The sequence below is a fragment of the Pollicipes pollicipes genome, unplaced genomic scaffold (assembly GCF_011947565.3).
Source record: "Pollicipes pollicipes isolate AB1234 unplaced genomic scaffold, Ppol_2.1 Scaffold_7231;HRSCAF=8579_pilon_pilon_pilon, whole genome shotgun sequence".
NCBI classification, from domain to species: domain Eukaryota; kingdom Metazoa; phylum Arthropoda; class Thecostraca; order Pollicipedomorpha; family Pollicipedidae; genus Pollicipes; species Pollicipes pollicipes.
Window position 1 is genome coordinate 29,509,099 of NW_023597034.1, and position 26,688 is coordinate 29,535,786.

Below are 26,688 nucleotides of genomic sequence, written 5' to 3' on the forward strand. Positions count from 1 at the left end.
AGCCTGTTGATACGTTTGCGGCACAGAACTGTAGGTAAAACCCCATGCTGCTTCTATGTTTTACACGCTAGAGGAAGCCCAATAAGGGCGGGAAGGTAGGCTTTTGGCATGTCCACGCATAGTTGTGTCAGCTATATGTGTTTTTGTCGACCTACATCCACGGGTGCCGATTTCTCAACATGGTTGGGAGAAGGGTCAGAGTCTTGGAAGTCGCGATAAGAGCAGGGGTGCAAAAAAAGCTGTCGGACATCATCCGCTTATGTTCTGGTTTTCTGGTTATACATTATAATTATATATGTGTATATATACACACACACACACACACACACATATATATATATATATATATATATATATATATATATATATATATATAACCTAAACTTGCTCATGTATGCACACAGAACTCATGCTTTTAGCCAGAGCAGTCACAAATGGAAGCCTTATAGTTTGCATTATCTTCTTATAAGCGTACTTATTTTGTGCGGTTGAAGGGGTACACTTGCACATTTCTGCGTAACTGGAAAGTGAAATCCGCGGATGATTTACCATGCTGTTCTCTGGGGAGTTTCATTGTATTTATTTATGTACTCACAACAATAAGTGTCCACGATGTCACATAATCCCGCTTACACGAAGATTCTCGACACCCCAAAATTTCATTTCTAAAACATGCATTCCAGTAAACGTGAAACAAAACATGAACATTCCCCACGCATCCTTTCATAAAATGGTCCTCAACCCTTCGCAAGCGCGAAAGTACATGCCCTCATCTTGATGATGCATTTCCCCGCTCATTTCATCCGACACGCGTCGCGAACCATCCGTACTTCTGGGAGACACCGTTCTAAGTTGTTGTGCCGCTGAATGAAAATCGGTCCTAACCCGCCTCAGTTCGAATGGATCGCAAATGAAACGCTCAATCTACGCAATCTGCGATTTATCAGCGCCATCTGTATATTTATGATAGGAACTGATTAGCACACAGCACTGCGAACCGGCGTCGAGATTTGGTGGTGAAGCTAGGTAAGTGAAGATGGAAGCTCCATTTTGGTGTTGCGGTTTTTGTCTATTTAGAGAGCATCCTTAGGATTTTGCAAGTAAAATTTACACCCCAATCCAGTTGTTGAACGGTAAGAATTGGTTTTGAAAGACTTTCAGATGCAATATTTTACGATGGCCGCTCTCGCGCGCCAGGCTCTACCCCCTCCGGTGTTTACTGCAGCGGCCTACGCCGCTCGCTTTGATGGAAACCGCAACCAAGGCCATCGGTGTTTCTGCTAAAAGTGCGAACGTGCGGGCTCAATGCTTTTTATTGAACTGTTTTCACGTGCTGCTCCGGAACAAGGATGGACGCAAGAGTGGCACTTTCTAAAATCGGTTTGGAGCAGGGGCTGAGCCAATAAAGTTAACCTAAGCCACCCGAAAACTCTGATTTCTCCCCGGGTTTTGGCCATCTTGAGTTGCGTTGCTAATGTGACAATTTAACTTAAATTGTCAAATATTTGATTTGATGTCCAGGAAAGATTTCCCTGCTAAAGCCGATGTGATGATGATAATGGTAATGGACGATGATGATGATATAGTTAGCAATACGGTTCGGACCTAGTGCACCAGTAAAAATGCCGTAGCTGACCCTTGCTGAACTGAGGTGTAAAAACGTGATTTGCTAAGTCAGCTACAGGAACTAAACATGACATTGCTGCTTCAATTTATTTGTTTCTTTGAAATAATTAGGAAAAACAATTCACCTGTGAAACAATTAGTAGAAACTGTCTTTAAAATCAATAAAATATTGTACTCCCATTCGTAACGCCCTGCTTGCATTCTGGCTACGGAAAGTGGGCGAGGGGCAAGCTCACCGTTGGGGAGGGGGGGGGGGAACTCGACATGGGAGGAGGCAGTGGCCCACCTAAAAGAATGCAAATCAACATCCGTGCCTGCACCGGTTGAACCTGAAACGAAACTGCACTCTGTTTTTTTTCACTGCATACACAGATTCAGAGAATCACGCCCTATTAAATGGAAGGCATAGGGTGCATTTAGGTCTTGCCACAGTTATAAATTCTGAGAACAGCCTTTGGACGCCGTCTAGGTCTTCCTTATGTTCGTCCTTTCTGCAGGTGTACTTATTTATTTGTCGAATTGGTTACTTTGCAGGATTGCCTGTGATCGGAATTCACCACGGATAGCTCGTTTCAAAGGCCCAAATCCCACCGCCTCAGTCGACCACTTCCACGGACAATTTCTGCCGTACATTTTTAAGGTGCCACGCGAGGCCGTGAAGCAGCCCCCCCCCCCCTCCCCCTCCCTCGCCAGCCCGACGCCCTCGGCCAGCTGCCAGCCGACTGTCATCAACGAGTCATACAAACACCGAGCCCGGGGTACCAAGCAGCGTTTCCGTCATGCAGGGGTCAAAATAGGTCCCGATCCCAAAGCTGAGCTATGGAGACGTTTAGACCAAGTCATATCACATGATTGCTGATCTGTCACACGGAATACTTATGAATAAACGCAGCAGCGCAGCCAGTACGTAAACACATTACAGATGGTTTGCGATAGAATATATGCATGGGCCAGATGAAAAAAATAACAAATTCATTAAGACGTTTTTTACGCCGAGGCACGACAGAGACGGAAACGGAAACCAACAAATGTGTTTCTTCTCGAATTTGACCCACTATTTCTCAAAGTTGAGGAAAGGCAAGGGGTGGGGGGGGGGGGGCAGAGGACGGGAGCTGGAGCCTAAGTTGGTGGAGCAGGGGGGGGGGGTGAGCTGGAGCCCCAACTGAATGGCAACCTACACCACTGACTGCAGCGTCCTGTGTTTGAGACGGGCTCGGAAAAAAGTGGCGTTCGCCGTACCCCGATGGATTCTTGGCTTACCTATGTGTTGCGGTTTTTGTTATCTATAACTAAGCTGTTCAAAGAACGCTCGCCTAAGCCGCGAAGCTGGTCCCACAGCTTCACATGCTCTGCTGGCTGAGGCCTAACATCAGTCGTTAACAACAGTCCAAAGCGGGTGGATCAACCGATTAGCTCACGGAGGCATGCGACTGTCGGTACTCATCGGCCGATACTGTGTCCGATAGGATATCCATGTTTTCCTCCACAACAATTTGTCGTTTTTGCTCCGCCGCCGGATCCTTCGGATACGCAACCGGTTTAGACCCGTGCTCCTCATCGCTTTGGCAAGTTGAAAATACTTTGTTTTCGATGCTAATCGCATGGAGCAGGTGACCCTGCCGTGTTTTTCCGACGTTTCAAGAGCCACCCACTTGACCAAGCAGCTCGCATGAAAATATCCAACAATTTATGCAGCACAACTTTTAAGAGATGCGCTACTTGCCGCTGAAAACTGTATGAGCCTTTGATCAGTGGTCGCGAAGATATTCGCTCGTTAAAGGCGCAGCGGCCCAGCCGGCCGCTCAAGACGGCACCATCGCCGTTCAACGCGAACTCACCTGGCCGTCAGCCCTCTCGGGAGTGACCAACGTCCTCACACAGGCACTTTCAATAGTTTAGCACGTTTGAAGAGGCTTTAAAACGGAAATGGCAACATTTCCGGAGGCTGACAAAGCCAGCTGATTCCAGAAAGCCGCCGCGAGGTGCCGCTAACGGTCCTCGTGCACGAAGGTCTGCACCTGCGCGGGCCTTCAGGTCAGGCCACCTGCTAGGCCTCCGTTCTGAGAGGTGCACTGCGGACCGCGGCGTAAGGATGTGAGACGACACGCGTCGTAAGGTGACCTTTTCTCGCTCGTCTGTGTCTTGAACACCTTTGTTGAGTTCTACTCACTCACTATCCTCAAGCGACAGCGTCCGAGGGTCTGCTGTGTCGTTGCAGGGGACGTGGAAACGTAGGTCCGCGATTTTGTAAGAAAATTAAGTGTATATTGTGGAAAACAGTCATTATGTGCATAGGTCATGCTGCCCTACGATATCCAGATGACTATTTTTTCTAGACATCTCTTGAAACTGCGTCCTTCGGAAAAAACTGGGCTAGAGGAATCTTCTACCACTAGGAGGCTTTCTGAGCCAGTCCAGTACGAAAGCTGATCTAATTCAAGCTTGCTTTATGAAAACAATTCCCGTCGGCTCTGTGCCAGCAAGTTGCTCAGAAGCGGGGCCGGCCGTCACCAGTTGGGTCAGGGATGAAGCCCTGCACCACGCCTGCGTAACACACCGCCGCAGCTGGTCCCGACCGCCCGCCGATCGCCGGCGTCAGTTGTTACGTGCTGGCCTGCCCGGCCTCGGATGTAGGTTGTTGTTCGTTGTTGCCGTTTTTTCCGAAGCCAGTTTTTGCGTGTTGAGTCAGCGTCGCTGGCTGCGTGCCCCACATGAAACCGGAGCCAGGTTAACAATACGCGGGCGATGCATCACTGAGCTCACCTGTGATCTGTTTTGTAACGTTGGGCATCCTTCAGTAGCAGAATGAGGCGCTCTGACTATACAGGTGATATGTCCGCTGAAAGTGAACATGCTCACCGTGGGTTTGCAAGGATTGACTTTTCTGGATTTGCGAACCCGGGTGGACAGGACCGGCCGACCGAAAACGGCATATTACTGGACTGGTCACGTCACTCAGATTACCGATTTGATCCGGCAGCCTAGCTCGGCCGCACGGGCACACGGGGCATTGTGCAGCGCACGCCTGAGCGCGGCGCGGCGCGGCGCGGCGTGACCCGCCCCCTCCCGGACCCTGCCCGGTTACCGCCGACGCCGACGGGGCCCAGTGAGCCCGCCGGCGCCGACGCGTGAGCAACGGCGGCGGTGGGGCACGATGTCGGCCGCCAATGTGGTCAACGCGAGCAGCGGTGGGCCGCTGCCGGCGGCCATCCAGCTCAATCTGACCTACCTGCCGGCGGCCCTCTTCATCGTGGCCGGCGTGGTGGGCAACGTGCTGGTCTGCCTGGCCATTTGCCTGGAGAAGTCGTTGCAGGGCGTCACGAACTACTTCCTGCTCTCGCTGGCCGTGGCCGACCTCATCGTCAGCTGCATCGTCATGCCGTTCGGCCTGGTGGCCGGCCTGCTCAGTGAGTACCGCAGCGCCGTGGGGCGACGCGCCGGGGGCGGGGGGAGGGGGGGGGGGGGGGCGCCGGCCCGCGGGGCAGACCGGTTCAGCTGGTCCGATCCTGAGTGAGTACCGTGATCGCCGCGACCGGGAGCGGGGACGGGTGGCGACTGCGGGTCGCTTTAGGCAATCGGAGCACCGGGTCAATTGGTCTGCGCCGTGGCTGATTGCAGCCAGGCCTGAGCCCCGTCTGGGCCAACTGGACGGAATGCAAACTACAGTTGCCCTCAATTCTGCCCGCAGTAACTTGTATTAATCCTCCGAAGGTCGTTGGGTGGATTAAAGGCAACCAAAGCCCCTACCATGTGACGAGATGAGACTTTGCCTTGACGTCTGTGAAGTGACCACGGAAACCTTAAAAGACGGCAGAAAGTTTGGCGTGGGACCTTCCGGCCGTTTGAACCGCCAGCCATCCGGATATTTTGTAAACATAAACACTGTTATTCCCTAACGATCAGTCTTGATCCGGAAAGGCAAGAACACAAACTAATGCCTGGTTTCACAATGGATCACGGCGTGAAAATTTGTACAAACATTTTTAAAAGCTTACAGCGTTTATTCTTTATGCACACAACTTCTATCAACGATTTTCGGCTAGATATATTTGCAGATTTAAAAAAAAACGCTTGGAAAGACTATGTTTTGATAAAATTGTAGATGCCTTGCTATAAACAAGATTATTTTTTACGGTTCGGAGCCAGATCTGTTTCTACCGAAGCTTTTTGAATTTGATGTAAAATTACCTCACCAGTTTCTCACGTCAGTAGGTGTGCTGCAATTTGTCAGTAAGCAATGACTGCGGACAAGGTGGCAAAGGCCACATTTTTCGTTAGAGAGCTTAACGAAAAAATATATCGTAAGTCAAAGTGTGACATCGTGATAATACCCAGCGTGTCTGTTCGCTAGAGCGTGTACTCATGGATTCATTCTAAGGCGTGAGAAAATATGCATTGTGTTCGTAAACGTACTTCAACCAGTTCCAAAAACAACGTTTGAAATTAGAGTACAGGTGCCTCATCATCAAGGTAAGCTACAAGTAGAAGACGAACTGAACCGCCTGTTTCGAAATTCCCTAGTTGCGACACACTCAGAACACAGAATGTTTTCCAAGTGTCGCGTGGAATGTTTTCCAAATGTTGTGATAACAGTGAGGACCCTGCCCTTCCGTTACCTCGACGTTCCCGTTGCGGTCAGAACTCTTCGTGCGCTGTTGGCCATATCGCAATCACCGGTGAAATGGATTAAAACGCTTAACAAATCCGACGTACGCCTCGGTAGGCTCCATGCCGCAGGCACGTGCCTAGCATACACTGCCCGAAACGAATGACTGGTCAAAATTGTGCCAAAGTGATCATATGGACGCCATCAATCAGTATTAGTAAGCAGTATTAACGTATAACTGTTCATGTGATAACGTCTACTGGCACTGTTTACTCCCTGCGCTGAAACAGCTATTTTTATATTGAGAACTTGTAGATGTCGCCCCTAAAACCCCACCGGCACCTTGTTCATTCCCGAACGTGCTTGCACGTTCGGGTCATGAAGAGCTACCGCTGATTATATTATCACAAGTCATAATATTTCAACTCAACTGACTCTGTACCTGACGCTACGCGTAAGCCACCATCCTTGAAAAGTTACGCACAACTTCGCGCTGTGATCTCGCCGCGCGAACTGAGGTATCTATGCTGCTCCAGCAGCCTGCGCGTCGGCGTCAGGAGGTGCTCCGCCTCAGGCTGCTCGGGGACCCCGCCTGTCAGGCACGGTCTGCCCCAAACGTGCTGACTTACCCGGTAATGCATCGATGGCCCCAACGACACCGGTGTCCGGCAGGCGACCGCTCCGCAAAGTTCCCTCGTAAACCGGGCACCCTCACTTAGCGCCCGGAGGAGATTTTGCATGACACTGCCGCCAGCCTATATCTGGTCATATCAATTTAAGCGGCGCTCATCATAGGGTTACGTAGCACTGGAAGTGCGCAGCAATCACGGGGAAGGTTTATCGCAGTGAGTGAATTGCATTGAGTGAATTGTGAATTGCCTGTGATCGATGGGCTATCCATGCGGTGATGTGTGATAGTGTTTAACGGTGCGTATAATGGTGCAGTTATATAATGTAATACTAATGTTAATAATAATAATGTTATCCGGGCTCGTGCTGGATGTTTTACAAATGAAGTCCATATGGCATGGGAATTGATTACCCATGGCGTCTCATTTATCTCACCTGCCTGTTCCCTGTTTGCTCGTTTTTCTAAACGTTTTCGAACAGTCTCCCGTTTGCTTGCACTGAGGCGGGTCTTTGAGGCTATGATCTTGCGGAGCAAACAAAGCACGGCGGCGGTGAAAGGAACACAAAACTGGAGCTGGGCTATCGGCTGTAAAAATAACATTACTAATATTGGAACCTCGGCAGCACATCACCGGGGTCTTATTCTGATGACTATATCTGCGGTATACTCCATTCCGACTGCGATATTCGACGATATCCCATGCATGGGATCAGCTTATAATAACGACATTCGAAGCACGAAGCCGGTGTGTCGCAGTCATGCTGGCATCATGTTGTCACATTGCCATAGCGTTAGCCGAATCACGGGAGCACTTCAGTCGATGATATCGGGAGCACCGGGCCATGTTCGCTGATGGGGCTCGGTTCGGCGGGATGAGGTACGGGGCCGGAGGCGGGTGGCGAGGCCGGTCGACGCCCTCTCCTCCCCCGACTGGCCATCCCGTCATCGAAACTAAGTAGGAGTCGTTCGTCTGCCCGGCTTATCTCTGCGAACGGCGCGTGCACTGGGGGCCTTCCAGTTCGGGCGGCTGCTTAGTGGCAGCCGTCCAATCATTCAGACGGAGCGTGCCGTTGCGGGCCGCTGTCCCGTGACACTATCTCGGGCCACTGTGACCTATGAGACGCGTCGGGCTCGACACGAGATCCACGCTGGCTCACTAAATCGCGGTGTGTATCTGATCCGGTGCTGTGACGTCATGTTCCACGCAAAATAAACGGGATGCGGCACTGTGCACCTCCTTAGGCCGCTACGGATAGCTGCATAAAGGATCATAATGAAAAGTCACGCTCCTGCTGCCTTCATCACAGCGATGCCGACTCACATTGTGTATATGTAATTAAGGACGTGCATTGATTTTAATTCGGTGTGTGAGTGGTAAATGAGGCCTGCCGCATTTAAATACGGCATATAACTTTCCTCGGAGTAACTCCGGGTGTCAGTTAAGCCGGCGCCGCGCTCCATCTCTGTCGCGAAGAGAAGAACGGATGCCGCCGGGCTTATGAGCCTGACGGCGTGGGATTTGCGAGGCTCTGGTGCCGTCAGTGACTTGTGAGTGGCCTGGTATTATTCGAACCGTGGTCTGTGAATGAAGAGTGCCGCAGTTCGGTGGATTTCGTCGAATACGCGTGTGCTTAAAGGTCACCGTTTTCACGCTCCTCCCGGCGTGATATTTATCCAATCCATACACAGCTGGACAACCAAGACGTGTGCAGACTTTCGCTTGACTCCAGCGGAATCTATTGTGATTCCGTGACCGATTCCGTCTTGGCCTGAACCGGATTCGTATTGGGCGCCATTGGCTGCTAGGCTGAATCCGATTCGATTTCGTACACGTGGTGTACACAGAATCGGACTTTATTTGGTTCCACTTTGAAAATACATTATTCACAATTGATTTAACCACAATATCTGGTGTGCCAGGACGGTCGGCTCGCCGCTGCACAAGGTGAGGAACCCAGGAAGTATGTGGTAGCATTCGATCTGACGTAACAGTCGTCGACTGTCTGGTCAGTTGCTATGGGCGTAGGGGTGGAATCAGCTGTGGGCACGGACCTCCACTCTATTACTTCGTTAGGTAACGAACTATTCTATAGAGTGACGGGCTCATTGGGCTTACATGCTCCCGGGTGTCTGGTTAAATGTTCTGCGTTTGGGTGGGGGTCAGTTCCCTTCTTCCCACCTTGAAATCTGGATTGTAAACCAAGCTATACACATCAGATTCGCAGGGGAGGTAGGGTTCTATGTAAACTAACTTTTGTCAGGTTTTGATGTACCTAGGTCGAGCCGTTGGGGTCTCGACCTATGGATCAAGGTTTAAGTAATGCCAAACAAGCACAAACTCTAGATAGGTGTTCGAAGTGCACTCAAATCTCCTAACGCAACGTGCCCTCATCTAGACATCACTTAGAAGTAAAATATCGCTGGTGCTCATTTTAGGCTAGTGTCCGTATTTCACCTTAAGAAGATGAAAATTACGAAAAGCTTTGGGGATTATTTTTACGATTGAGTTCATAATCGGCGCCAAGTATCTACTAGCCTTGGTAGCATGCTTCTGAAAGCAAAAGGCTTATGACATATAATTATCATACTATCATATCATAATCATATCATATTCATACATCATATGACATAATTTTAGGTCAGCAGCCTCCCCTGACCTTCATGAGGCGATGATAAGATACCATTTGATGTCGCTGTGATCAAAAAAATCAATAAACGTAACACAAAAAATAAAGTCAGAAGGCAAGCTTGTCAGTTATAAAGCGGCTTGACTTTTGACATTAATCTGATGAATATACCTGACTCAAAATTAATAGCTGCATTCCTAGTTTGAAGCGTCTAATCGTCTAAGAAACCATGTAGAGTTGTATGACTTCGTTTAATGCTAAGTTGTCGCATCATTTTGGACGATTTCCTAGAAATTGTGGAATGTGGCAGTCAGAGGCTGACTGATCTGCCATGGGTCAGCGACCGTACAAGGTACATCTAACTTCCTCATATCAAAAGATTGCCCACTTCATTGTCTATAGCTAAACCAAGTTTGGCGTGGCTGCGCTGCGCCGTTCGAAGCTTATTTTGTAAAAACTTTCGCGGGGTTGATCTCTCGCAAGAGCTGGTGTTTAAAGACTGCAGGCACCGAGTGAATTTCATTGCTTTTGTGGTCCGCTATCGAGTTACAGTTAAGTCCGTCACTCTTTAACCCTGTTGTTTTTGGTTTTAAGGCGCAGGTATGGGCGAATAATGACGCCGACGGCAAATGACGGCACTTTGCCGCGCGAAAAGCCGGCGCTACGGGCATCGATATAGCACCGTCTTCAGTCCATACCGACATTGCTTCGCATGTTAGTGATACACAGCGCGTCTCAATCAGCCTTTTCGCTAAAATTTCAGTGCTCGCGTGAATTAGCTGCCCCCTGCGTGTGAGCAACATCGTTGCTCGAGCTTTCCTACACGTTTTAGATGGCTTGACCTTTCCACAAAGTATCTCATCAGCATATACGCAAAATATCTTCCTGCTATATGCCACAACGCGCCCTCTGGTGCGCGCTGCGACTGATACCTGTATGTATCGGACAGGCATGAATTTGTGCTGGGGATCGTCGGGAGGCTTTGACCCGTCGCATGTGTAGATTTCACGGAAATCCTTGCAGCCGCCGGTGCTGGGCGTGTAGCTAACAATGTGCCCACTCAGACAGAAAGACAGACAGGCAGATGTACTTCCTTAATTTAGAATATGGGACGTAGAAACGGTTTTTTAATTTAAAGACCTTTTTTAAGGAAGGTCTTTTTAATTTAAATACCTTATAACTCAAGAGGCAATGTGCCGAAGGTACAATGTGCCCAAGGAATATCGTGCTCAAGGACAGTGTGTAGTTGCGTGACGTCACTCGATGCGAGAGCGAGTGAACAGCGAATGAAAGGCGGGATGTCCTTTTCATTCACAAACCTTCTTTTGCATTTCATGAACGTGGTGGCTGAAAATTCTTGGAGATAAAGATTGAACAATACAATATATAATGCAAACTATAAAGTTACGCACAATAAACTTCATCGTAATAGCAGTCGCCATGATAAACGATACGTAACTGGCTACGCACCTGCATCAGTAACGTATGTATGAAGGAACGAAGCGCAGTGAGAGCCTCGGTCACGTTTAGGCGTTCAGGATCCCTGCGCCATGAAACATTTATTTTTTTTGCGCGCCTCCGCCAACTTGCGTTATTCATGCCTCCGCCAACTTGCGTTATTTCTGTCTTCAAACACTAACTTATATCCGTGAAATATGCTGCACCGCGAGCGTCAGATAATCTTAAGCGTTTCTGCTGTATCAGTCACCATGCGTAATAAATCGCGCCCGAACTAGCCGTTTGCATGCCAAGTGAAATCTGAAGCGCGTGCAGATGCGAAATAAGCTGCTTTCTGTGTGCAACAACTCCAGCTTCCCTTGCTCGACTGGATGATAATACGATACGCATGCACGCGTCTCGCAGTGAGCCATGGGGCGTCAAAATCAGTTTGATGTCGATGTAGCACGCGTCTGAAAGTTTCAGTGAGCGAGTGATGCATGGAACTGACGCCCTCACTGATGCGCTTTCAGTGCATGTTGAATTATTTCTAAATTTGCAGTTTGACGCGAGGGAGCTCAAAATGAGCCGGATCCTAGTCATAACCATTTCAGCTGCAACCCTTGTACCTTTCAAGGCTTGAGGACATCAACGCGTGCGTTCGGAAAGAAGTCCGGACATATATCTCACCTGCGAGAATTTTAGATTGATGATAAGGACGGATCACCTTTACAGCACCGTGAAGCAGTGATGGAACCTGGTGGAGGAGCTGGTAATTTAAAAGTTATATCTCTATTTTTCGTGTAGCTGTAACTGCTAATTTGACCGGAGGAGATCCTCAATCTTGTAAAAATACGGCCCGGTCTAATCCTCGAATGACTCCAATTTATTTCGAAAGACTTTTGGAAGCATTATTTCACTAACATTATTTCTCGCGCGCACGGTGTTACCTGCAGTGGCCAATGCCGTTCGGTCTGACCGAAACTGCAACCGCGGTCATCGCTGCCGCTCCTGCTCCTGAGATTGCCAGCGTGGAGGGTCTAAAATTGTCTTTTTATTTATTTTCCTATTCGCCTCTGTAAAAGAATGAACGTTCTCGGGCGAAGATGAGTTGGCCTTTTCAATTCTTGACCTCATTTCGTTCCACTCCATTCAACACTTCTGAGAGTCTGGACTCCCCACATCTTCCGGGCAGGGGTCCCGCGAAAAGAACGTTTGAAGACACGTCATCGTTACAGGTCCAGGTCTTAATGGCACTTTCGTCCCAGCGCGGCGTGCATTCCGGCTGCCTTTTTGGCAACACGGGGTCCCCTGGTCGATCTGGAGGCCTTCAGAGGGGTACATCATGCCATCTTGACTCCACGAGCATATGCTGAAGGGATTGTAAGAAGCCATGCAGGGGAACCAAGGCTATGTAAAAAGACAAAATGGAGCCTTTGGTATAAGAGGAACATCAGGGTTTCCCCTAAATATCTCCGTTCGCCGTATGTGATGAGATAAGATGATGTCATTCACGACATGAAGCAACTGTGTCCAGCGCGGTTTGAGGAAGGTGGCTGGTGAACTAGGTAACTTGGCATGCATGTTAAAGACAGCACAAAAGTAATTTAAATACATATTAAATCTGAAAAAGTGTGGCGCAGCCAACGTTGTTTCCCCCACACCCTGAATAGTGGGGAACATAGCCCCCTGATCCCCTGTTTCTACACCTATGTGGATAAATGGGGTAATTGCCATACTTGATTGTCATCCATATAAATTTCGCCGTTTAGAGCTCCTATGTATACCTATGACCCCTGCCTGAACAATTGATACAAAGGTGGAAGCAGCTGTAAAGCAAACGCTGACTTTAAAAAAGGATGTATATTTATCATGTCACAATCATGGTGAATTACGAAATCACGCAAACGAGCGTATTTTATTTATGTATTGTAGCACATTTAGGCGCTTGCCTCGCAGCCAACTTTATGCAAAGAAACAGCATCAATGCAACTTTTCCACCATGTGATACAGGTTGCCCCAGGAGGGGGCAGGTTGTATCCTTTGAAAGGGGGTTCATTTAGAATCAATTTACAACAGAATCCGAGACGTGCTTTCCAAATTTTGTACACGACGCATGTCGTGAAAGATTACAGCTCTCTGATGACCCACGAATATTAGTCCTGTCCACAGAAGCCATGATATGGGGAGTGCAGGGTAAAAACCCATACAACTCCCCTTTCCCTTCGCTAACCAGTGCAAAGGAGCAATGGGTCTGCACAAAGGAGCTATGAGTCTTATGTGGTATCAGTAAGTTGATTAATGTCAGCAACCAACATCGATTTTCAACGAGCAAGACTCAACGTCGATGTGTTCGTATTGCGCCACAAAATTGGCTTTGTTTTTGTTCGTTTTGTGCCATTAAATAAGCTTTGTTTTGTCAGCTTTTGCTCAATTACGAATGAAATGACTTAGAGGAGGGAGGGGAGGATCGTTAGCCATCTCACCTCGGTTGACGGAAACGGCAAAACGCTTTCGTTCGTCAGGGGATTATGCATCCAGCACAGTTCAGTTGTACCAAAATTGTTTTTGTTCTTCTAGCAAAATCGCTATTTACATCGGTATGCCGCGTTAAATTCCTGGGATGTCGTTCACAAGGGTATGACGTTACGCCCATAAAGCCCCGGTATTCTGCGCAGGGCACCGGCATGGCGGATCGTATTTATGAGCCGCCGATTACAAGGTCGCAACCAGGGGGAGGGGACATGGGTTCTATGTTCCTCCTTTTTGAGCCCAAGAGGCTTACACCAAATACGGAGTGATTTCGCAGGAAACTGGGCTAAATAAGTAGGAGTTTGGAGAAAACATGACATTCCTCTCCCTTCCCCGAGAAAACGTCTGGCTACGTGTCTGGCTCCTTTGCAGCGCCGCCCGTTACAGAAACAGTGCCCGCAGTTTGACTCTACTGCTATAATGTAACATGCTGTCGGATTCTTGGAGTTCGTTTTTGCCTGTCGCAGGCAAGAAATGAAAGTTTATTGGTGAGACTCGCCGCGTATTGCGTAGTATTGGCACGTGTTGACATGCAGTCACTTTGAGACTAAATATCAGTTGAAGGAGCGGTATTAAACACGCCCCCCCCCCCCCCACACACACTTTGTTCTTATCAGTACCTATGAGAGAAATGAATCATAACTATGTTATCAGCAAGGACGTAACCGCTGCCTAAATGCTAATGCACTGCACTTCTGCTTTGGCGTCATCAGATAGGAACTCAAGGGGAGTAGAGGGAGTTGCATCAGTTCTTGCTCTGAGCGTTCTCATACAATGAGGATTGAGGAGAGGATTAAACGCATATATCTGTGGACAGCTATAACCTTCATGTGCACATGCAGCGGCAAAATTTTGGGCGTCACGTTCTCGTATTTTGGTAAATGAACTCTGGATGAACCCCTTTCAAATGGAGCAAGCTGCATCACCCTGGGGTAAACTGTATCACATGGTGAGGTAAGCTGTATTAATTTGTTCCATGAAGTAGGCCGCGTAGCAAGCAAGTTGAATATGTGCAGCTGTTGAAACAAAATCTTTCGCCGTTGCTATTCCGTATTTCATCGTGACTGCGACATTACAAATCCCTCCCCTTTCTAATCAGTCAGTGTTTATTTCACAACTTCTGCTAACTCGTCTCGGTTGCTCGGATATTATTTATGGGTCTACATAGACACTGTAGCTGCGGATTTATTGTCTGAGTGGTTATAAGCCGTGGAAACCATGTCACTCAATCACTGGCAGGATATCAGTCAACTGCATCATTGCCGGTACTTTGTATCATAGATACAATATTCCCCGCGCACAGTTGGTACAACATGTACCTCCTGACATCTCTGAAGAAATTTCGCGCCACTCCAAAATCCTTGACAAGCAGATGCGGAATATTTGGCGGCAAATGTAGTAGATGCGCTTCCCACCACTCAGCAAAATATTCAGATTAGTTTAATCATGTCGTAATTCCCTAAGGACACATTTCCACCGATTGTTTTCCTAGATTCCTAGATTTTCAGCTATATGCAACACACAAATTTTTCGCGCTAATCTCCAGACGCGTGTGCGTATGCAGTCGGAAATACACTGAAAGATAAAGGACGGCGCCGTGCGGCAGCCAAGTTACTCAAGGCCTGCATCTGCCGCATCTGTTGGTTGTAAATCTACTTGGATACTACCTGATACCTGATACCTGACACTACTTGGACATGATGCAACTCACCCCGCTCTTCCCTACCCATAGTCAAGCCCCTATATAATATCCCAATCTACTTCAGGTCAGGAATCAGGAGGGCCGGACCATATCGACACCGATGAAGTGGCACGTACCCTAGCGTTCTGGTGACCGTTTTTGTGACATCTTTTCAGGCGTATCGGTGACCGTGCTCCAAACAGTAGAAGTCAATCATTCGCGGTGTCAACATTTTACCGTGTCGATATTTTGCGCCTTGATATTTTGCGTATGGATGTTTGCAATGTCGATATTTTTCGAAATCGATATTTGACGCGTCGCAATGCTGTAGCGTTCGCATTTTGCGGGCTTGACATTCTTCCTGCTGATATTTTGTGTGTCGATATCTAGCCTGTTGATATCTGGCGGTCGATATTTTGTCCACCAAATATCAAGTGTGCTGATTTTTTTGTAATCCCCTGGACAACTAGTTGGAGACGGCCTGTCTGACGGGGCGCCAAGACGGTCATCAATACCCATGCCGCCGTGATCGTTGGCCACTCCCATGAACCCTTCCCCTCCCCCTTACATGAACATTCCCAGGACATTCTCCACCATCACCCCGGCAGTTTCCTCCGTGAACATTCCGACGGTCCCTCCATAAACATTCCAATGACACCCTTCGTCAACATTCTCCCGGTTTTCCCTGATGAAGGTTCCGGCGGCTCCCTCTCCTTCCACCCACATTCTAATACCTCCCCCCATGAGAGTTTCCAAGCCCTCCGCGATGAGCGTCGCGTGATGCCCTCTCCCCGAGCATGATTTAGGGTTGCCATTGTCCGTCCGTTTTGCGCGCTGGGAAGATACGGTGCTGTATTTCACGCCTGATAACGCCTTAATTCTCGGCCGGCTGCAATCTGGCGGCACGCGCTCTCGACTGGCCCGTTCGGCAGCTGCCGGCGCGCGAGCTCAGCATGCACGCGGCCCGCTCCCCAGGGGAGGCGGCGCTCATTTGGTGATATGGCCGCGCCGGCGTCCTCCGTCTCCACCCTCGGATGTGGATTTATGCCGGGCATTAGTGTAATTCGGTCCGGGGCAGAATGCGGACCGACCGTCAGTGGTGCCAACGAGCGGTAGGCTGTGGACTGGTGCTGACTAGCGGCAGACAGTGGACAAGTCGTCAGTGGTGCTGACTGCTAACGGGCCATGGACCAGTCGTCAGTGGTGCTGACTGGTGACGGACTATGGACCAGTCGTCAGCGGTGCTGACTAACGGCAGACAGTGGACCAGTCGTCAGTGATGCTGACTGGTGACGGACTATGGACCAGATGCCAGTGCTGTGGACCGCTAACAGGCCATGGGCCAGTCTTCAGCGTAACTGCTTGTCACACTGTCCGGATAGGGCCAGCGGAGGAACGAAAGCCGGCACAATTTAACGGAGGAACGGAAGCCGGCACAATTTTGCTGAAGGTTTGCGTGGCACAAGGTATTTTAGACGACTCGGAGCAAAGATAGCAAATTCTACGAAACAACATCGCGTACGAGAAAACGTGTATTTGCCATCACTAGCGGTCCATAGCTTGAGGCACACCCTTAAGCTTATCGGTTTGCCCTGACAAGGCAGAGAGTGCCGCGTACCCCGCAGCACGTCCTTCAGGCCGTCCCCATCCCGGGCTCAGCTACATGCTACTCCAGCGAGCCGTCCAGCACGAACATGGCCTTGGCGATCTGGCCCTTCTGCAGCTTCTCCACCGCCTGCGGATGCTGCTCGGGCGTGAAGAGCTCTACGCCCAGCTTCTCCAGCTGTAGGTAGCGTGGGAACAGGTCCGCTGCCAGGGCCGTGGCGCGCGGGAACGTGTGCGGGTTGATGATGGCGCCCCTCACCGTCAGTTCGCGCGTCACCAGCAGGTACGGGCTGAGCGAGACGCGGCCCTCGGCCGGCGCCACGCCGAACAGGCACAGCGCACCGCCCATGCGCAGCCAGCCGGCCACCTTCTCGATGGCCGGGCAGTAGGCGCTGCAGTCGATCACCATGTCGAGTCCGCCCGCCGCCAGCTGGCTTTCCGTCAGCGGCTCGAACTCGGCCGCCAGCTGATCGGGCGTCACCGTGCGGAAGCCGAGGCCGAGCGCGTCGACGACGGCGCGGCGCGCCGCCGCCGGCTCGCTGACGGTGACGTTGCGCGCGCCGCGGTGGTGCAGCACGCACGCCGTCAGCACGCCGATGATGCCGGCGCCGAGGATCAGCACACGGCCGCGCTCGGGCGCCGGGCCGAACTGGTCCAGCGCGTGGATCAGGCACGAGAGTGGCTCGCAGAGCGCGGCCGAGCGCAGCGGCAGGCCGGCCGGCAGCCGGTGCATGCAGCGCTCCGGAGCCACGGTCGCCTCCGCCCAGCCGCCCTGCCGCCAGAAGCCCAGCGAGTCGGCGGCACCGCCGCGCTGGCAGAAGTGCACGCGGCCCAGCTTGCAGACGTCGCACGAGCCGCAGCCCTTGTTGGGGTCGACAGCGACGCGGTCGCCCACGCTGACGGTGGTGACGTCGCTGCCCACCTCGGCCACCACGCCGCTCAGCTCGTGCCCCATCGTCATCCAGCCAGCGGCCATCGGGAACGAGCCGTGCAGGGCGTGCACGTCGGTGCCGCACACCGCCGGCGTACGCCACGCGCACCACCACATCGTCGGGCGCGGAGACCGTCGGCCACGGCACCTCGTGCACTTCCAGCCTCTTCTCCGACTGCAGAAACTGGAGCGCCTTCATGGTCAAGCGTCGGCGGCGTACTGAGGCCCCGGCCGCCGGCCGCCGGCGGGAAGGAGGGGCGCAGGCCTGTCCGTCCCGTCCCCCCCCCCCTCCCCCTCGCGGGTGTCAATACGGGACGGTCCAGCGGCCGCGTGCATCGCGTCGTGTGCGTCCATAAATAATGGTCAACACATGAGGCGGGTGGGGAACCAAGGTTGACCACTGCCCTGTTCGGCCACAGGACGCTGGTAATGAGGCAATGTTTCCACCGGAATTACTAAATGAAACCATTCCGCCCAACAGTCAGACAACCAAAACCCATCGCCTGTCGACCGCGCTCTTCGAACTGAACGAACGTGGAGCACACACACAGCTGACCACCACTCTTCTTCACCGCCAGCGCCGCATCACCATGTCGAACAGCATTCGACAACCCCTTTATCCACTGCCGATGTACAAACGCATGCGTCCGCCGGAAGCGGTCCCGATAGCTGTCGCGTCGGCCACCCGGGTCCGATTGAGGTTAAATGTGTTGAATTATGTAAAATGACTGCTGCATTATTCATGCCACAGAAATACCATTACCGCGCCGGGTGCGTATTTGATGATGGCGCTCGGTGGGAATGTCAGTGCCTGATATCTAACATCATCATGCCGGTCTTTGAACATTTGGCTTCGAGCTCACCACATTTGCCATGAACCTCTGTGATATTCGTCGTCTGTCTGTGAGGCATTTTGTGACGTTGGGCACGTATCCTTTAAAGGGAAGTTTCGTGGGCTATGCCTCCTTTTCCGGTAACACTGTAGGATCTTATCGTTGACGCATCACTCGGTATGCTCAGTGCCTCTCCAGGGAATGTCACGTGATCTGTAACCACAGTTCAGCAGCATCAGTCTGTGTTTAGATTAAAAAGTGTCCCGCCCGCATCCAAATTAACAGCATTCATCGGTCACGTAAGTCTTTTGTGTCTTAAAATGTTCAAAACTGCCGGACAACGGATTTTTTTGCCCTCGACACCATCGAAGGATTTCAGTTACAACGCATTCATTCATGCTTTCAAAATGCACAGCGCCCCGGGTCGCGTTCCACCTTTTCACGCGCAGTACTACGCGCTCCCCTTTCCCCGGCAGCCGTTCCGCACGCTGCGCTGCGGTGCGGTCGGTGCTGTCTCTGCCCTCCCCGCGGTCGGTGGTGCGTAAACGCCCGTCGGCTGTCCGGCCGGGTCAAGAGGTCAGGTCAAGTCAGGGCGGCATTGGTGGGTGGATTGTGGGGTAGTCACGAGAGGTGTCAGTCGTATGCTGTTGCTGAAGATCGTTTTGTATATGCCCATGGCTGTGAACCCACGCCAATGGTCAAATCTAGCTGAAGCATGGAGAAGCAGGGTGCGCGCCGGCGCGAAGCCTTACATGAGCAAGCGCGCCCCATGGTTGCGTCATGCCCATTTTCCCACCGCATTTGTAGCAGGGCGTCAATGGTCGACTTTGGTTGAAGAGCTGGTACACGACCAACAGTCGTGAGCGAATTGCAAAGCTGTAGGTTCTCAGCACGCAGACAGACATCGCACTGTCACGTTTAACCGGCTTGGAGGAACCCCTTAAAGCGGCAAGGAACGGAGAAACGCGGAAACGGAATTCCACCATGTGTCTTCCAGTGCCGTTTCAGACTTGATTGCCCATACGTCTCAGCTACTCTGGAATGTAGCATTTGGGCGCATGTCAGTGCTACAGTCTGAGCGGCACGTGTGAGCTGACCAGATAGCGCGGTCGTTATCGAGCCGGCCGATCACGGCGCCGCCTCGACTGGAACCCAGATGACCGTGCCCAGAATTTATTTCGCAGCGCAGATGGGGCCCGACCGTGGTGCCGACTGAGACGACACGCCTGTCCCGGCCACGCCCCGCTGACACGATCCAGAGTGGTCTCGTTTCGCGGCCTTCGGTAGTCCAGACGCAGCCGTGTGCGGAAGCGGAGAACGTTGAGTGACGCTGAACAGGCCAGCCGCGGGCTCGGGCCCGACTCAATCCGAGCAGGGGCGGCTTCGGTTCCGACCACTTATGTGCAGAATCAATAGCTGGCTTCAGATGGTCGTTATAAGTTGGAGCCGACTCCACACCTGCGTTTGGCTTCCCCAAAAGACTCAGGAAGTGTTTCCAAAGGTCAGAGCTACTTCTAGCAGGAATCAGCTCCAAACTTATGGTCTCTGACTTCAATGATTGTTTTTTAGTATTGTTTTGATAAGCTTTTTTCATGTTGCTCAGCACATAAAGTGAAAAGCTGGATTACAGCAACCAATCAGCACAAATCTACGACCGAGATCGGCATATCCATGCATGCATGCATATATATATATATATATATATATATATATATATATATATATATATATATATATATATATATATATATATGTGTGTGTGTGTGTGTGTGTGTGTGTGTGTGTGTGTGTGTGTGTGTGTGTGTTGTGTGTGTGTGTGTGTGTGTGTGTGTGTGTGTGTGTGTGCCACTCTGTCTCTCTCTTTTTCTTTCTCACTCACTCTCTCTCTCTCTCTCTCTCTCTCTCTCTCTCTCTCTCTCTCTCCTCTCTCTCTCTCTCTCTCTCTCTCTCTCTCTTTCTCTCCCTCTCTTCCTCTCTCTCGCTCTTTCCCTCTCTCTCTTGGTAGAAGTTGGCAGGACGTCTTCATTCGTGTTGACGTTGTAAAAGACCACGACATAATCAGCTTTAATGGGGTTTTCTTGGCATGGTCGATTGGCCGCATGTTGCGTTTAACCTCGTTCCTATATTTCCATCTTCTGGAAAAGTATAAGATGACTGTCAGCATAGCGCACAGAAGTACGATGGAAGGTTTAACAAGACAAATATATCACACTCAAACACGTGAAACCTTTTCATTCGCTCTGGTGATACGGGATGGTAACTCATGAAATGACAAAAAGAAATAGAACATTCCAGTCTAGAGCAAACAATGTTCCCCTGACCCCCTCCCTTGGCAGTTTTGTCATCTCCATAACGTTAAAGTGTTGCACGACGTCATTTGCTCATCAAGTGATGGAGTGGCTTCCCTTATGTGGAGTGATTCAAACACCATAAGCAAACGCTTTTATGACAGGTGCTTAGTATCTTTGTATTTTCAGTGAGGTCTCTTCGAGTGACTTGGCTTTAGTGTTTTTCTTACATGCGTTCTTGAATGGCTCCTATCTGGCTCTATCTGGAAATGGCTCTATCCAGACGTTTAATCACACCGACGCGAAAGACTCATTCAACAACGCATGAAAGAAAACACCATAGATAGGCTTCCCGAAGATAATTCGCCAAGTAACGCAATGCTATTAAGGATCGGTCACGAACAACGTTTGCTTGTGGTGTTTGAATCCCTCCACATCAGGGAAGCCGCTCCATCACTTCATAAGCAAATGAAGTAATGTGCTACTTAAACGTTGAGGGGATGTATACATATATATATATATATATATATATATATATATATATATATATATATATATATATATATATATATATATATATATATATATGGTAATTGGATTTGATTCCACCCAGACTCTCGTGCAAAAGTTGACTAAACGGTGGGTCAGACAGCACAGTTCCCAGTCGACCTAACTCCATGTGGCTAAATCTGAAGCGGATTCGGAGATTAAAGGGAGTGTTCCACATTTCTTTGAGGTTTTGACCTGAAATAGTCACCTAAGACCTTTGGTGCTGTTTATAATCCTGCCCTTCTTAACACCTAAGCCCGTCTAGTTTCTGAGGTACACGCCCGCGAAAATGGGAAAGGTATTTCGGGGGGAGTGTTTCAGTCACCTTGACACTGATGACGTCATAAAAGCGTCATTCAAATTCTGCCATTCCATTAGCCATGCGACAAAGATCAAGACAAATATCAGTGTCAAGGCGTTCATAGAAATGTTGCGCAATGTACGATGACGTAATTCAACCTTGACGCGCTGAGTGGCATATTTACTAAACAGAGCACTGAGCTGTCTCTGACAGTCTTTTCCACTTCAAAAGTACACAAATAGTTGTATGTGAGCTTATTTCATCATACCTGATGCGTGCTTCAATATCTTCGAACGGGAAGCATTCCCTTTAAGGGTCAGGGTTGAGCCCAAGTCCAACCTACTGATTACACAGAATGTGTCGTTTCTGTGGTGAGTTGCCGCCGCTCGTAGCCAGCCGCTGCTGCGGACTGATCGCTGAAGCTGGGCGCTGGTCAGCACCAATGCTGGTGGTGTACTACTGCTATTTGCCTACTGCTGTAGCTCACCACAGCTGACTGTTGGTGGCGCTGGCATGCTCCGCATGTTGTGCTGCTCACCACAGCTAGCTGTTGGTGGCGCTGGCATGCTCCGCATGTTGTGCTGCTCACCACAGCTGACTGTTGGTGGCGCTGGCCTGTGCCGTATGTTATATGGCTCACCACAGCTGACTGTTGGTGGCGCTGGCCTGTGCCGTGTGTTGTACAGCTCACCACAGCTGACTGTTGGTGGCGCTGGCCTGTGCCGTGTGTGATATGGCTCCACCACACCTGACTGTTGGTGGCGCTGGCGTGCGCTCGCTACCATGCAGGCTCCAATGACTGGGGTCACACGAACTGACACCCCAGCTGACCTCGAACTGACACCCCAGCTGACGCCAGCTGACGACCTGCGCCAGACCTGGCTGATGCGTGGGCTGTAGCCCCAGCTGATGTCCCATGACCTGCGCCAGACCTGGCTGATGCGTGGGCTGTAGCCCCAGCTGATGTCCCATGACCTGTGCCAGACCTGGCTGATGCGTGGGCTGTAGCCCCAGCTGATGTCCCATGACCTGTGCCAGACCTGGCTGATGCGGGGGTGTAGCCCCAGCTGATGTCCCACGACCTGCGCCAGACCTGGCTGATGCGTGGGCTGTAGCCCCAGCTGATGTCCCATGACCTGTGCCAGACCTGGCTGATGCGTGGGCTGTAGCCCCAGCTGATGTCCCATGACCTGCGCCAGACCTGGCTGATGCGTGGGCTGTAGCCCCAGCTGATGTCCCACGACCTGTGCCAGACCTGGCTGATGCGGGGGCTGTAGCCCCAGCTGATGTCCCATGACCTGTGCCAGACCTGGCTGATGCGTGGGCTGTAGCCCCAGCTGATGTCCCACGACCTGTGCCAGACCTGGCTGATGCGGGGGCTGTAGCCCCAGCTGATGTCCCACGACCTGTGCCAGACCTGGCTGATGCGTGGGCTGTAGCCCCAGCTGATGTCCCACGACCTGTGCCAGACCTGGCCGATGCGTGGGCTGTAGCCCCAGCTGATGTCCCATGACCTGTGCCAGACCTGGCTGATGCGGGGGCTGTAGCCCCTGCTGATGTCCCATGACCTGTGCCAGACCTGGCTGATGCGGGGGCTGTAGCCCCAGCTGATGTCCCACGACCTGCGCCAGACCTGGCTGATGCGGGGGCTGTAGCCCCAGCTGATGTCCCACGACCTGCGCCAGACCTGGCCGATGCGTGGGCTGTAGCCCCAGCTGATGTCCCATGATCTGCGCCAGACCTGGCTGATGCATGGGCTGTAGCCCCAGCTGATGTCCCATGACCTGTGCCAGACCTGGCTGATGCGGGGGCTGCATCCCCAGCTCCAGTCAGACTCCAGTCGCCACATCCGCCAGCGCCTCGCGTTTCTTCCCCCGCTCTACGCGAAACGCAGTGCTGCATTTTCCGTGGCGCGCTCTAAATCACGCAATCGTGATAATGACGTCTGAGTGCAAATTCAAAGGTCGCAGGGAACAGTGCTCGAAGCGTCGTGAAACGGTCTATAAAAAAAATAATTGGAGATCGACGGCCTCACAGGCAATGACGACCCACCCCCGGGCTCTGTGGAGTCACGGCCACGGTGGCGTCTGGGTCGATTGAACTAAAACATTACAGCTAACTGGACCCCAGCAAAATATGGTGTAGACACTAGCGACCAGCTCTGGACTTCAGCAACCGCGTTTGGACTTCAGCAACGAGTTTTGGATCGCAGCGCGGCTTCGCCCTGGCCGTAGCGCGGCCGCGGCCGCGCGGCGTTCTCAGTCCAGCCCTAAGAACAGCATCTGACACGTCCCTGGCGGCGGGTCAGGGAGCCAACGGTTCAGCGGGATCCGCAGCAGTCCAGCGGAGCCCGCAGCGGTCTAGCGGGGTCCGCAGCGGTCCAGCGGGGTCCGCAGCAGTCCAGCGGAGCCCGCAGCGGTCCAGCGGGGCCCACAGGGGGCTCGCGTCTGGAGGGCCGCTGCGCGCCGCCCTGTATAAGGACTGAGGGGTCCCCGACGTGCCAGGCTGCAGCAGCTGGAGAAGATTGAGCACGGAAGTTGGCGGTGAGATTCTGAGAGATTGTCCGCGATGGTGATGTAGCCAGTGCTGTAAATTTAGCGGTCGTCTGCAGACACCGCAGCGCAACGGCGTTTCCATGCTTGTGGTGACTGATTCGGTCCGGCGTCATGTCGGCGTGTACGCCGCTGGGAGTGTGCCGTGTACGCCGCTGGGAGTGTGCCGTGTACGCCGCTGGGAGTGTGCCGCTGGGAGTTGCGTACGCCGCTGGGAGTGTGCCGTGTGCGCTGCTGAGAGTGTGTCGTGTACGCCGCTGGGAGTGTGCCGTGTACGCCGCTGGGAGTGTGCTGTGTACGCCGCTGGGAGTATGCCGTGTGCGCCGCTGGGAGTGTGCCGTGCACGCCGCTGGGAGTGTGCCGTGTACGCCGCTGGGAGCGTGCCGTGTGCGCCGCTGGGAGTGTGCCGGAGGACGCCGCTGGGAGTGTGTCTTGTACGCCACTGGGAGTGTGCCGTGTACGCCGCTGGGAGTGTGCCGTGTACGCCGCTGGGAGTGTGCCGTGTACGCCGCTGGGAGTGTGCCGTGTACGCCGCTGGGAGCGTGCCGAAGGACGCCGCTGGGAGTGTGCCGTGTACGCCGCTGGGAGTGTGCCGGAGGACGCCGCTGGGAGTGTGTCGTGTACGCCGCTGGGAGCGCGCCGTGCGCACCGCTGGGAGTGTGCCGGAGGACGCTGGAGGCAAACTGTCATAGGCATTGAAGGTGAACTGGCTGTGTGAGACAAGTGCTCCTTCCTAAAAATACCTCACTGTATGGAGCAATCACTAGGTACGCAGACGAAAGAAGCTTTTTCAGAGACGTACTGTGATTCTGACTTAATTCTTCAAGGAAAATCGGGATTTGGTGCCACTTTTAATGTGGTACCGGCCTCTTGACCAACAGCCGCCCCTCTTCATGCTACGAAGTGAGCTGCGTGACGTAACAAGAGCATTCCCCTCATGAGAGTGTCACTGGGCAGTGTCAAGTGCGACCTGCGATACGAAAAAGGTATCCCTTCTAATGAAAATCGCGCAACTGCGGTTTTAAGCAGACCGAACGACAGGGAGATCGATGACCTTTAGGAACGGACGCCCTCTGATATCAATTTGGCAACGCAACACAATATACATAAAAGCGGCGCCGCTGTCAGGACTGAAATCATTGAAGACTGGGGATCATGCCCCCGATTTTCCTGCAGTGGGTCTTTGTTTCTGCCGATTTCTCCTATGGAAGGCACGTTTTTATCTTCATTTAATTCAATATGTATTTGTAGGCCAGATCGTCACCCAGACCCAGCTTTACCGCGCCAATTATAATTTGTCTCTCTCTCCCAATCCCAGAGACGTGGTTACATCTTTGGTCGCCGTGATATCAAACGAATCTCACCTCATTGTAAATGCAGGCGTTTTAAATGCGCGTCCTGTGAGTTGAAACATAGCGTTAATGTAAAATGGGCTCGCTCTTTCCTCCTCAAGGAAATGGCGCCAGCAGCGATATTAAGCAGCTTTCATAACTCACAATAGGGCTTTATGTTTAATGGGAGCCCTGTGCTCATCATGGCAAATTGGGGTTGAAGATTATCTCTTTCTCAAGGGTTTGCTGTAATATCAAGTAATAATAACAACTGAACAGGCACCTTCTTCATAACCTAGCGCCTCTGTCGACTGAGCGATGCCTGCGGTGAACACACGCCCTGTGACTAGTTCCCTGTCAAAAAAGATTGGTGTAGGCCCGGATGGAAACCTGACTGGTGGGAATGAGGTACCTCTGGCCCATTACTCGTAAAAGACGCCGCTCTGATTTCCGTTCAAATGTTCTTCGAAAAAAGCGTCTCTGTGATTTGAGGCGAGGCTGTTCGCAAACAAGCCGCACCATTTCATAAGCAAGCGACCCTGTGAAATCGTGGAAGGCTTTTAGTCTAAAAGTCGTGCTGATTGCATAAATGGTGGTCCAGTGACCTTGACGTCAAATAGGCATTGATGTATTTTGATCGCCTTCTCAGCACACAGGAGCTAACGTCCTGGGCCTATACGAACATGACCGCCATGGACGTAAAGTGTGTCCTGTAATAATAAGCAAATGTCGTGCCGGAAAGTAGGCCTCTGTTCGCCCATTATCCATCTGAGCAAAGTCGTGGTGGAAATACATTATAGTATAGATGCATATACATATAAATACAAATAAACACATATAAATACAAACATATTTTGTTCAGAATGTTGCTCAGTTGAGAAGCCCCCGGCTTTGACTTAAAGAGTACCCGACGGTCGGCAGTCGTGGACCATGTGCTGTGGACCCTTATCGTGGTGTTTCCACGTTAATCTTACACGACACTTTTGCGCTCCTAAAATGTCGGCTATTAAGCTTCATGAAGAAGACACTCTGTGTACGGATCGGTTCGGATTTTGTCGGATAAAATCCAATCGGATCGGATCGGATCGGATCCAGATAGGATCGGATCCAATCCAGACAGGATCCAGTCAAATCAGGATAGGGTCGGATCAAATCCAG

At 51.4% G+C, this 26,688-nt stretch overlaps 1 protein-coding gene across 1 annotated transcript in view; it reads left to right on the forward strand.

The window, feature by feature from the left end:
* The first annotated feature begins 4,760 nt into the window (after positions 1-4,760).
* Positions 4,761-26,688, forward strand: part of LOC119109964 (D(2) dopamine receptor) — a 45,640-nt gene continuing 23,712 nt past the window's right edge. Inside the window, exon 1 of the mRNA XM_037233710.1 lies at positions 4,761-5,033. Within this exon, the coding sequence (XP_037089605.1) occupies positions 4,781-5,033 (253 nt within the window). The 5' untranslated portion in view covers positions 4,761-4,780. The remainder of the gene's footprint in view (positions 5,034-26,688) is intronic.